This window comes from Pararge aegeria, chromosome 3 (assembly GCF_905163445.1).
Source record: "Pararge aegeria chromosome 3, ilParAegt1.1, whole genome shotgun sequence".
Lineage (NCBI taxonomy): Eukaryota > Metazoa > Arthropoda > Insecta > Lepidoptera > Nymphalidae > Pararge > Pararge aegeria.
In genome coordinates, this window is record NC_053182.1 from 9,730,741 (window position 1) to 9,744,182 (window position 13,442).

The 13,442-nt window shown below is 34.3% G+C and overlaps 1 protein-coding gene across 1 annotated transcript in view; it reads right to left on the reverse strand.

The window, feature by feature from the left end:
• Nucleotides 1-10,556: 10,556 nt before the first annotated feature.
• The window catches only part of LOC120636979 (neural-cadherin-like), a 209,328-nt gene continuing 206,442 nt past the window's right edge, over nt 10,557-13,442 (reverse strand). Inside the window, exons 14-15 of the mRNA XM_039908558.1 lie at nt 11,590-11,707; nt 10,557-10,656 (exon numbers count right to left, since the gene is read on the reverse strand). Coding sequence (XP_039764492.1) covers nt 10,557-10,656; nt 11,590-11,707 — 218 coding nt within the window. The remainder of the gene's footprint in view (nt 10,657-11,589; nt 11,708-13,442) is intronic.

The following is a 13,442-nucleotide window of genomic DNA, read 5'->3' on the forward strand; positions in this document are numbered from 1 at the left end:
AGCTCCCATTAATTATTGGGTGGAGCGGAACATGAGCGTTAGACATAATTTTCGTCTTGCTCATGTTCATACGAAGGCCCACCTGTTGAGAAACTCTGCTGAGGTCATTAAGCATCGCATTAAGGTCTTCCAGAGTCTCTGCCATTATGACTACATCGTCGGCAAACCGAAGTTGAGTGATGTACTCGCCGTTAATGTTGATGCCAAGCCCGTTTCAATCCAGAAGCTTAAAAACGTCCTCCAACGCAGCGATAAACAGCTTCGGGGAGATAACATCTCCCTGTCGCACTCCTCGCTGCAGTTGGATCGGTTTCGTAGTCTGGTCCTGTCTACGGACTGACATAGTGGCGTTTTTGTACAAACACTTCAAAACTTCGATGTACCGGTAGTCAATTCGGCATCTCTCCAGTGACCTTAACACAGCCCAGGTTTCCACCGAATCAAAGGCTTTCTCATAGTCCACAAACGTTAAGCAAAGTGGCCGGTTATACTCTTGAGTCTTCTGTATAACCTGCCGCAGCGTATGTATGTGGTCTATGGTACTAAAGCCCTTTCGGAAACCGGCTTATTTGGGAGGCTGGAAGTCGTCGAACCTATTCGCGAGACGATTCGTAATGACTCTCGAGAACAACTTGTAGACATTCAGATGAATACATAACTAAATTAAATTATGGATATATTTCAAAGACAGATTGCTAATCGGCCGTCTGTTTGAAAAGCTGCTAAAAAGTACAGCGGATACGATTCAAAAGCTCGCCAACGCACAAAAAAAAGGTTCAGCTGAATTCAGAGCACAAGTGTTGGTTACCCTTACAGTTACCGGCTGTGGTCACCGATGGTTAACCAGCGCAATCGACGAACTTCCGCAATCACACTACTCTCGGGCAAACAAATGGGAACGATAAGTCAATTTATTTAATTCATTTTTTGTTTGCTGGTTCGTATAAAAACCGATAAGAAGACCCTTTTATGTCAAAATCCTCTATCCTGAAACGAGATTTCACATTTATGTGGATAACAATGCCTTTTGTTTCCTTTGACTCTGTAATTCAGTCACGCTACACAAAAATATAATTTTTATAACAACCGTTTATCAACATTATACTCTTGTATTAATATTTTGTACTTGACGTTTTTTCGGAACAGAATTTGTGTCTGTTATTTTATCAACGATGATTTTTTTTAGAAAAAGGCCAAATTTTGTGTGCAATTAATCGAAAATTAAGTACCTTCTTATATTATATGTACAATTCACATTATGAAAGGTAATGTATACCTCTATTGACTTAATATACCGTACCGTAGTCCTACTTATCAAAATATTTTAGGGATAAGTTACGGCGCGGCGCCCCAAATTCCACGATAACGGTCCGTCTAGAGGAATACCGTCCACGTATCAAAACGGTTTAATAGGGTTTCCACTTAACGTGAATGTTTGAATAAACGTATAGGTATATAGGAAGTAAAGTCTTCGTTGAGGTCATCAAAAGGTATTTTATACAATCAAGGAAAATGTTTTGACTTCGGATTCACTTAAACGTGGTTAGCAAAGTCAACATAGTAAGTACAACGTTGGAAATAAAGTCGATTAATCATTAAAATGGCTTTAATGTGTTGTGTGTGTGTGTGTTTATTTCAGGGTCATAGATTTTACACATTTTATTTAAATTTACTTGACTTAAATGACTTCAATCTAGTATATAACAGCAATAACAGTAAAAAAATAGTTTTAAAATTGATGTGTAGGTAATACAACACTTGATATTGCACGCGTAATGAAAATATCAAATATGCGAGAATTACCTTGAATCGTCCGGAAATCAAAAATAAATCCCATTATGGCCGAAGCGGAAACTGGGACATCAAAAAGGATAAGGATGTGTAAACACGTTTACGATTCTCAGTGTAAATTTTGTAATTCTGATATAATATAATTAATAAAATATAATTTTCGTTTTGGTTATTATTTTTCCTGTTTTCTTTCCTTTTCTAAAAAATATTTACGTATATCGAATATCGTTACTTTTATTAACCGATTTTCTTCAAAAAAGGTTATCAATTTGGGAGGAGGTTATCAATTTGGATTTTTTCTTTTGTATGTGCGTTTTTCGGGAATAACTCCGTCATTTATAGACAGATATGCAAAATTATTTTTTTTTGTTCGAAAGGAGTTTATTCCAAAATAGTTCTATTTAAATATCATACAGATCTGATGAAGAGTTTCGGAGGCAAACAACGGATTTCTTCAGAAATTACAGCAAATCAATCGCGAAATATGCATTGTTTACGCAATCACAGAACATAACATCACGCCTGTACCCTCGCTAAAGTTTACGCAGATGTATTCAATATATCGGAATACCCTCATTTTGCTTCAAATTTAGTAGTGGTTGAATATTTTTTCGCGACTGGAAGCTAGTTGTAGTAGATTTATACAAAAATTTATTTACTTTTGGTTGGTATAACTTTTACTACAAAAGTCAGTTTTTTTTTAAACAAAATTCTATCTTTAAATAATAATAATAAATAAATATTCTACGACAATACACACATCGTCGTCTAGTTCCAAAGTAAGTGTAGCTTGTGTTATGGGTACCAAGATAGCTGATGAATATTTTTATCCATATAATACAAAATATAAAGATAAACACCCAGACACTGAAAAACATTCATGTTCATCACACAAACATTTTTTCCGTTTTCGAAATAGAACCCACTGCCTTCGACGCAGAAAGCACGTTTCTCCCGACTGCGCTAACCGGCTGTCTAAAACTGGCTATCCTTTTATAAACTTTGATTTGGCGAAAGTTTTAACACTCGGAAACTTCGATTTAAAAAAACAGTAAGTACAATGGCCATTCCCTGTCACTACGATTAGGTAAGACATAAATGCAAATTTAAAGTACATTGGATGGACATCGATTATACTAAGCACTGAATATATAGTAGTAGAAAGATTTTTAGCTCAGAGATGGGACGGGATGTACCTATATATTAAAGCACCCTTTAAAGTTACATCCAATGTCAATTCACCTTCAGAGCTTTTAGCTCTATTAGCACAAACAACTACACACTACCTCTAAAACAAATGTTAAACACGTCAAACACGAAATCAACAAATTGTTTAAATCAATATACATATACGGTTCAAAGTGGATTACCAATCAATTCTTTCTGTACCTATATAAAGATAAATGGATTAATTTTAGCCTCTGTCAGGCAATTGTCGCTTATTTGTCGTGATTTTATTGTTAGTTTTTTTTTTTATTATTTTTTATGAGTGTATTGCCACGTTGGTTTTACGCCAAGGTTTTACGTTATATAAGATATTCGAAAAATTTACAGTAACCAGCCCGGTGTTAGGAAATTGGCGTGTTTCACGATTCCTTCCTGTGAATCAGAGAGCACGTCAAGCTGTCAACAGATGTGGAATAATTATAAAAGCATTAGAGCGGTATGAAGGGTTTAACTCCTCTCTGCATATGAAAGGAGGTGGTGCCCAGAAGTACCTATTGCGCTGAGAAAACCAATAAATTGGAGAATTTGATACCAGCAAGTACTGGAAATGTGCGCTAAGTACAACGCACATTTTGAACCGGGTACCGAACGAAGCAAAATAGATAATAGCTTGTAATAATAAAAATGCATCACTTCATTACACAATATTGCGTACATTATTATTCATACAGGACTTAAACGCTTCTATGGACGTGACATATCTCATTTTGGATAGTAGGTAGTTAGCCATGTTACAAACGGCGCGTCTAAAATTGTATACCTGTAACCTTTAGTGCATTGAACGCAAGAGCTATAATGCGTAAAGCGTTCAAATGTGCGAGTTTTACTTATTAAAAATGCATGGGCGGATTGACATATTCATTACGTTATTATAATGAGTATATGTACCTTTCTTTATATTTATAGCAATCTCCATTTTATTACATACAAAAGACCCATCAAACGCTATGAAGTCCACTTTGGTCAATCGTCTGGCCTGGAGAAACAAGCACTTCTCTAGTTTTCTAGGTAACTTTTCTAATTTTTTAACAATGTACATATTCTATCTTAGCGATCTAATACAACAACATTCTAAGGCAATATATTATTTGCAAAATCTTTTTTGAGAGTTGTGTTGGGCCTTTTATTCGTACAACGGCACTTATGAAGCCTTCATACAATTAAAATGTTACACTAATGTTAGTGATGGTGATAACTGCATTCGTTAGCTTAAAACTAAAGCTAGGAGGGTTCAAAACACGCCATGGTCTAAGAAGAGCCCACAACAAACTTAGCTAGGTTTTTTTTTGTTATCACCATCTCACAGTCTAGTTAATGTTCAGCTATGAAGTTAGAGAAATTCATACCCAAGCTTTTTTATCATACATTAAATCCTTAATATTATAATAGGTTATTTTCTATAAGCTTACGTTTTATTACGTTTTATGTAAACTTTGAACTTATTGAGAGGCATCTCAAGGATTTCATATATTAGACGGTGTTTGTTATAACCGTCTGGTCGCTGTGAACGAATACGGTTAGGATTGATTGATTGACAATTCACAAATGAATGAATGACTAAATATTTTGAATTACGTAACAAAGAAAAGATGCCTAAACCCTCGGTGTTGTTCCAAAAACTATTAACAAATATTTTCTCATTATAATATGATCACCATCACATTACAATGGGAAATGAAATGTATTTACCCTCAAGAGCTTGTGTTAAGACAATTATATTGAGAAGTTTTTGCTTTCGATTTGATTTTTAAAAAGCAATAATCCAGTGAAGTGTGATTACACAACTCACCAAATTGCTTTCTCGTGTCGTAGGATAAGTATGAAATACATACATAGCCAATGAGCAGTGTTGTTAAAGTGATTACGTCATAACATATCAATCATGAGCTGACGGTTGACAAATAGCTATTAATGTCCGGGGGCGGATCAACGAGGCATACGAGTAGGGCGTCGCATGAATATGCCAATTGGTTGTTTATTAGCGGACCAATTAGTTTCTGTCAAACTTGCGATATGTCAATTCAAATCAACAAGGACGCCTTTTATTGGCAAGTGAATAATTGTAGCCAAAATATTTTATTGTTGCGGATGATCGAGATTTCATTGTATTCTTATAAGAAAAAGTTTTCCACACCAACTTTTATCCTACCATACTTTAAGAGATGGTTTTCAAATATCCGCCTTTAGGGTTATTTTTTTTTTAATTTTTGGTTAACTTTTACGAACATAAACATTTATTTCTTAACTCATTTAACTCCCGCAGCAGGATAAGTTAAACTTTTGAATCGTATAGGTGCCTGCAAGCAAGCTACCTTCAATTTTGTCTCTAACTTTAAAAAAAACAAAGGACTTTCACAGCCTGTATTACCTGCTCGATGTATAATCTTTTACCTACCTGTGTTTATTCAAGGGACGTCAAAACAAGTTCACGAATTTCTAAGATTAGCCTTGACATGAACAACAAAATCTTAAAAATAGTTTATTTTAACGAAATTACTTCAACGAACATATTATGTTGCTTCACATATTGGAACAAAACGGCGGTTACATAACCTTTAAAATGAATATTAAATTCGACTGAGAACTTAACTAGAGCCCAATTTAAGAAAATAAAAGTACCTACTCCTAAGAATATATTCACATAATAAAAAGCAGAAAACTGACTGAACCCTAGAAAACCTATATCTAATAAACAGGCAACGTCTTAGTCATCCCAGCAACATTCATGAGCCTGACAAGTGACAACCAATCAACCCAACAAACCTGAGCAATAAACCCTGTTAGTTCAATACTTTATAAGAAACTGCAATGACAGTCAATATTAATTGATCCACAGAGAATATCCTTTATCTGACACCACGTTATATCGATAGAATTTAATAATTATACTTAAAAATGTTTCACGTTGTTGTATAAAAGATTGCCATAACATGTCAACTACACCAATCGTGCTTAAAATACTTCTCGAGTGTGACTAAATCTTTGATATGAGTTTGTCATATTTATTAAAACAATATTATTTATTAATTATTGATATTTGTTTTAAATTAAAATCTATATTTTAAGGGCATAACTTAATTATGCCAAATAAACTCTTATTTAAAAATAACACTGCTTTAAGCGATGCAAGTAAGTAATAAGTAGAGCTAAGACGCGCGTCGCGAAATAATTATATTTAGCATTTCTTCGTCCTATTTCTAATAGATAAGACGAAATAATAGGTAACATAATCATCTCTCTTCTCAAATCTTAATAACCTTGGTATACGCTGTAACAACGACTTCATCCGCGTGTTTGTTTTTAAAAGAATCCCGTGGTAACTGATACTAACAAGGATTTTTTTTTTTTTTTTTTGTTATGTAGAAACGGATATGTGTTCGATTTAACGAAACCAATTGCAAGTTTTTTCTCACAAAAACAACGCATCTCAGAGCATTTATTCCGTGGTATTTTTACTAGTTACTTCCTTAGGATGAAATAAATCAGTTGCTGGCTCCGTGGAAATTATAAATGAGTAAAAAATTAAAACAGTTTCATAGAGTATAGAATGAGGTGTTTTACTTTAACTAATTAGAAAAAAGAAAAGTGAACTAAAAACATTTCTATACATTAAAACTGGAAACTAAGTCATCTCAGTACAGTTTAAAAAACCTTTATGAGAAACTTACTTTTCTATATACAGTAAGGCTCTTGAAACTTATCAGTGAAGTAAGTCGCAGTATATATTTTATTTTGTTTTGTTACCAACTTTAGTATTCTGCTAGTACGCCTGTCGATGGCATCGCCCGCATTTCCCTTATCTGTATTCCATCATTCTGTCTTACTAAATTAGTAACTGATAGCGTATTTTGCTGCGTGATAAAATACTAAAACAACATATGCACACGGAACATATAGTATACAATATGCATGTATACTATGAAAGGCCCCCGTAAAATCTACTAGATTATTGTATTTAACTTTGACTCCAAAGTCCATGGAAATTCTTAAAAGCAAGCTAGCATGAGGAACAAATATGATAATTGGGCTAGATTTATCTGATAGGAAACGTACTTTTTTCCCGATGCAAGTATCCCAGGTCACCTCCACTCAATAATCTACCAAATAAAACGAAGGTTGAACCAACAAACAAACTTTTAAATTTAAGTTTTTTATAATATATACCCTAAAATAATCGCATACCAAGGGCAGACATATAATTCCAAAGAAAATAGTTTCATTCATATCGTTTAACACTGACGCCGCCACAGCCGTGTATTGTGTACGACATACACTTTGCTGACTTTTATTTTTCAAATAAAATTTCATTTCGTTCCAAACTAACTACTGTCTCCTTTTTGTTTCGCCTCGCAGAAAAATCTGCGCTAACATTTTATGACAAAAGCGCAAATAATAAAAAACATTGTATATTTTTTACCCTTTGAACGTGCAACACACGTGTGTTCTCTTTGTAGGTGAAACAAAACTAATGCTTTTAAAAGTTTAATAAACTTTCAAAAGCATTAGGTTATGCGTTATTCAATTTATAAACGTAAAAAAGATATTGAAATATTTATTGTACAATATTTTTCGAGTAAGCATTCGTGAAGTATTAACATTTTAAAAATAATAAAAAGCAATATTCCAAGTTTATAGAGCTACGGTATTTAGTGCCTAGTTATTGATTAGTCTAGAGTTTTCAACAGTCTTCAACAACTTTTAAATATATTGCCTTAAAAGTTGTTTTCAGTTGAACCCTTTCCACATTGGTATGCGTGCAAAATCAAAAATCTATTATAACTTGTGTCGAAACAAAAGTTTTTTTTCTTTTCCATATCACTTAGACATTAGGCAATTTTTTAGTATGTCTTGAATGTAAACCTCACAAAAAACAAAACTTCGCAAAAACAAAATAATATAACTCAAAGAAACTCTATATTTACAAAAGAAAAATCTCACGATGAGAACGTGAAATCTCAAACTTGTATAAAAATATCGCTACGATATGATCTTCAAAGTGAAAAGTATATATTATAAAAGTAAGAAAAGGAATAAACAGTCTTTATGGCTTTGAAATCATTGACTGGCGCATCTCATAAAAGATAAGTGGTGGATATTCTATTTTAATGTATCTACATCTTTTAGGCAACATAAAGACGATTGTATACGTAATCTTAAATACTCAGTTTCTCCGTATAATCTTGCCATTATGTCGGAGGCTTAAGATGGGATTGAAGCACATGCATCTGTAACAAGTCAGATGTAGAGACTATATACAATCCTCTCACAACATAATGTAGAAAGCACATACACATCTATCTTCGAGTGAGAGGATTCATAACGAGAACATATAGTTTAATTTTAGTATGTAAACAAAATAAATAGTCAAAAAGTTCAATTTTAAAATATTCTTGAATTCAAAGCAATTTTAAATCTGCGGAGAATCCTGTTCGATATGTAAAAATTGCATATTTATTTAAATATGCTAAGAGCAAACATTTGCAGTAGAATTGCGATTATGCTTCGAGTTTCTACAAACTTTCAGTGGCATTAGCATTTTCAGGTGATATATCTTTATATTATATTCTCTATTCACATACTCAGGCGTCATCTGTGCTCAACTGTGAAATATGAACCTCGTGAAAATAAGTTGGCGATGCATCTTAAAAGTATGCGCTTTGTTAACATAAAAGTTTCAATCGTTTTGGACGCCAAGTCGCCAACACGTATTTCATTGTAACTTTGGCAGTGAGTTTGAATTGTAAAATTTCTTAAACGATAAAATGTCACGTGATAATGAGACTGACTTTCTCATCGTGGCGTTTAATAATCACACAAATGGTTAAGTTTGTGAAGATTTGCGGATTCGTGTGAATATCGATGCAGGAACCATTTAACAGATTTAAATTCTTTTACAATTTTATCCCGGGAAATTATTTCGAGTACTTCGGGTAAACAAGACGCGCGGATGAAACTAAGTCGCGGGCGAATGTAATTTACAAACAAGTTTTCGATAACAAAACTTGGATATGAATAATTGTGCTAACTAAGTATGTTGTTCTAATAGTCTAAAGTGACACCGTGAGATTGTGATAAGAGTTGGTTCCGTGCTTCTTAGATCAGTAAGTAAGGCTAAAGCGTACAATGTGATAATCCCGCTACCATTTCATACCGTATATTATTCCTGACGGCGCACAACTTTTCCCTACAGAGCGCTTCTGTATCCAATGTAACTCAAGTTAAATTAACGAATGCAGTTATCATACCATCAATTCACTACCGGGCACTGGTCTCTGCTCTTAATGCGACTGTGTTCTACCAGCCAGAGTGGTAGACTACGGCCTAAAGAACGGTTTGTCCACCTCTGTCATTTACTCTACCTCTGATATTACGGCGAAATCTCAGGCATGCCGGTTTCCTCACGATGTTTTTGGTCATTAAAGCAAGTGATATTAAATAGCTAAAAACGAAAATAATTCCAAAAAGTTAGAGGTGCGTTCCAGATGTTGAAAGTTACTCAAGAAAATGAGACTAAAGTCCTAGACCAATATCACCGCTTCAACCGCTCTTCAATGGAAAAAATTGTATGTACTCGTAGGTACGCATAAAAAAGTGTAATTTGGTTTATAAGAAAATTTTGATTGTATAATTATGACAGAAAAAACAGAAAGATGTTTCTGGGTCTTCAAAGATTTGTGACGCAAACAAGTAAATATAAATTCCTTAGTAATATCTTTTTTAGATTATCTTTAGTAAGTAAATGGTCGATCTCATATTTTGATATATTTTAATCTAACAATGGTTTACGCTGATTGGGCGGGCGGAAAACGTCGGCATTTTTGTCTTTTATTAACATTCCAATTTTAGAGATAAAATATAATGAAAACACGCTCGATAGCACAGATTATATTTTGGGTAGTTTAATGACTCCATTCATTTTAACAAAGCTTTGTTTATTTCATATTTAAAGATAAAATAGTAATTACTTTGCTTCAGTATATCGTGGTACGTAATAATTAAAAATTAAAGCAAACTTCAACGGTGCGTTAATTATTTACTGCTAGTGAAGGCATAAAATTTATAAGTTGGTTTATTTAATCGTACATCTCTGATATTTTGCTTATTACATTTACGTGGTGAAAACAATTTCTAGTAATGCCAGAGTATGTTTGTTTGGTTGTCTTCAATCACGCTGCAATAAACAAAGCATCGGATTGATCTGATTTTTGGCCTACGGATTATGGCCTGGAAAGTGGCATGGGCTACTGTTTATTCCGATAATATTTTCAATGTGGTACAGCTAAAGCGTAATACTATTATAACTTATTCAAACTTAAAAGATTTCGCAAAAACTAACATTGGTGAGAAATAGGGGTACACTAGTACACTAAGGAGCGGCTTCTAAAGCTTAAATAAAAAAGTCACGCTTTATGTCAGTTACTTACAGGGGGACACGTATGGACGTATGGTATCTTACGTATGGACAGTGCGGGCTTTAAGACTAGGGTTTATTCCGAACGCTTCCGTGAAACATAGCTGAGATTCACGTCCTGATGACGTTAGAAATCAGGGAGCTCGTCCTTGCCGTTGTATTTGTGTATCCAAATTGGGATTGGATTGTCGGTCGTTAACGCCAAATGTATTGAATAGTTCACAATTCTAGAATGCAATACATTCTCTAAACTAATTAATACTGACACAACCAGTCATTACGTTAGATAGAGCCAGTCTTGATGTGAAAAGTCCACTACCTTTACGTCCGTTCATGTATCTGCATAATTCCTAAGTACAATATAATTATTCAAATTGCACTTAATAAAAACACAGCTGCTTAAAATTAAGCAAGCATAAAATGAAACTACCCCTTTAAGGCTATATTAGTGGCGTAGCTGCACAGCAACTATCCTTTTTTTCTTTAATTATGCTAAATAGATTGCTCAGCCATTTTGTTTTATTGAATTACCCTCTAGCGGTCATAATAGCGTTTTAAATATACAAATAAGAAAATCCACACACACATATAACAAAGATTCGATTAGGTTGTTGTTTATTGATATTAAAGACCTTAAGAAACGTAGCGGCGTGTATTGCCTATTTTAATAAACAGTATTTGCACGCTATGCTAGTATTTGGCTTTGTATTTTAGGTTTATCAAATTAAATCGCTTTATTAAGGTAAACTTAAGTGAATCACTTGAAGTTGGTTGTGTGTGGTAGAAGTAGATTTGCATTTAACCATACGGTATTCAGACAACATACTCTACTACTCACTCGTAATTACTATTTGCTAGTTTTATGTATATACTAGGTACTTAATGGATTGACTGAATCCCGCTTTAAATATAAATGCAGTCATTCAGAGTGAATGCAAAATGCTACCTAAAAATAGTTTGGAGTTTTTATATATCTTAATTGAAAATAAATTAAGCGGGCTGACCTGAACTAAAAATTAATTAATCCCTTACATACTTTTTATAAGTATTCCACAGAACAATCACATTAACAGACACAGCTGATATTCACAAACAACAGTGCGCTTATATCCTTTCGAATCTCAGTTGGTCCAATGAACTCGCGGGTGGTACGAAGTTACGGTGCGGTTCGGCACGCGTATTCGCGCTGCAGGCCGGCGTGCCACTGGCCGCCCTCCCCGCCCAAGCGACAGCCGCCCGCCTTCACGCGCAATGACGCCTGACGCACCACATCTAAGCCTACAATATCATTTCCTAACTTAATGGAATGTAGCCAAAAAATAATAACCAAATAACTTAACCTACCGTAGCGATCAAGATGTACATCCTTATAGTTCCGTAACCATACAACTTTTATTAATTTTTATATAAATTTCTTACACCGTTTAGAACTAAAAACTAGATATACTTGTTTCGGTTGAAACAATAAAAAATAATACAAACAAAATTGGGACCATCCCAGTAAGTTACTAGTATTACTACTAGCACTTGCGGGACCGCTTCTAGATAACATCATATATCCCTACTAATATAATAAATGTCAAAGTAAGTTTGTTTGTTACGCTTTCATGTAAAAACTACTTAACCGATTCTCGTGAAACTTTGTACACATATAAGTGTTAGAAGTTTTATAGGGTACTTTTTATCCCGACATTAAGCTCGGTTCCTTTGGGAGAGGGGATGAGTGTTTGACGATTTTACACCATAACTCCGACAAATTATAACCGATTTAAACAATTATTTTTGTAACTATAGAGGTTATAATTTGTGTTTAATTTTGCCCAAACTGTGGTTGGAGATAGAGGACAGAACTCCTCAGCGGACAGCAGCAATTATCCTTATTTAAGGCTTAGCGATACTGAATACTTTAATTTTTTTTAGAGCAACAACTAAATTGCCACATCAAAAAACAAAATCAAACGTAGACGAAGTCGCGGGCAACAGCTAGTGTAGAATAATAAGAAAACGAATTACAATAGTATGTGAGTAATTTTGTGGTCTCTGTGTATCAGTTGTTGGTGTGTGTGTGCGTATCTCTGTGTGTGTGTGTGTGTGTGTGTGTGTGTGTGTGTGTGTGTGTATGTGTGTGTGTGTTTTTATGACGTATTCTTAATCACGGATTGGTTACGCTTTTTTTATTTGAAAAAACACAGCTTTTGAAATTTTTCAAACTTAAACTAATAACGTTAACTTCATAAAGTGAATGAAATAGATACACACAAACTTACTGGGATCGTGCCAGCTTAGTCCCAGCGGACGCAAAATTAAGCAGGTTTAAAAATATACCAAATACACACCGGGTTTGCATTCGTGATAAACCTGTATTTTTACTTCGCTACCATATTGGAAAAAGCAACGGGTAAGAAATATGAGTTCACATTTCATTAAACACGGGTTGGCTAAAGCTTAAAGTACGTACAGATTTTGGCGCTTCCGTCATAAGCAAACGAGATCCGATACGATAAAAACCTGTGACTAACCTTTTAAAGTATCCTTCATTATGCTTTATCCATTTTGCTAGTTTGATGATGTGGCTATTACTATTTGATGAAGTACAAATTCTTTAAATCAATATCAAATCAACCCGTTACAGGGCACAGGTCTCCTCCCACAATGACAGGATTCGAACCTGTGACTCTTCGCAAATCGCGGCCTGAGCGCTTTTGCGATAAGCTACTTCTCTTATACCGCCGACGGTGAAAATAATATATGCCTTTTTATCAGTCTTATAGCGACTGTACCTGACTGCCTTTGATAAAGATCTCTGAATACGAATATTGAAATTACTGGTGATGCGAATATTAAATTTTATGCGCCTTTTGTGACGGATTATACCTACTATTAAATGTAACTAAAATCTGATGATAATCGTTAAAGGTGTCATAGTTCGTTAACTTAGGCCGCGAAACTATAATGGGACACCATGGGATGACGATGATAAATAAATGAATGCCTTATAACTAGCATACAAATG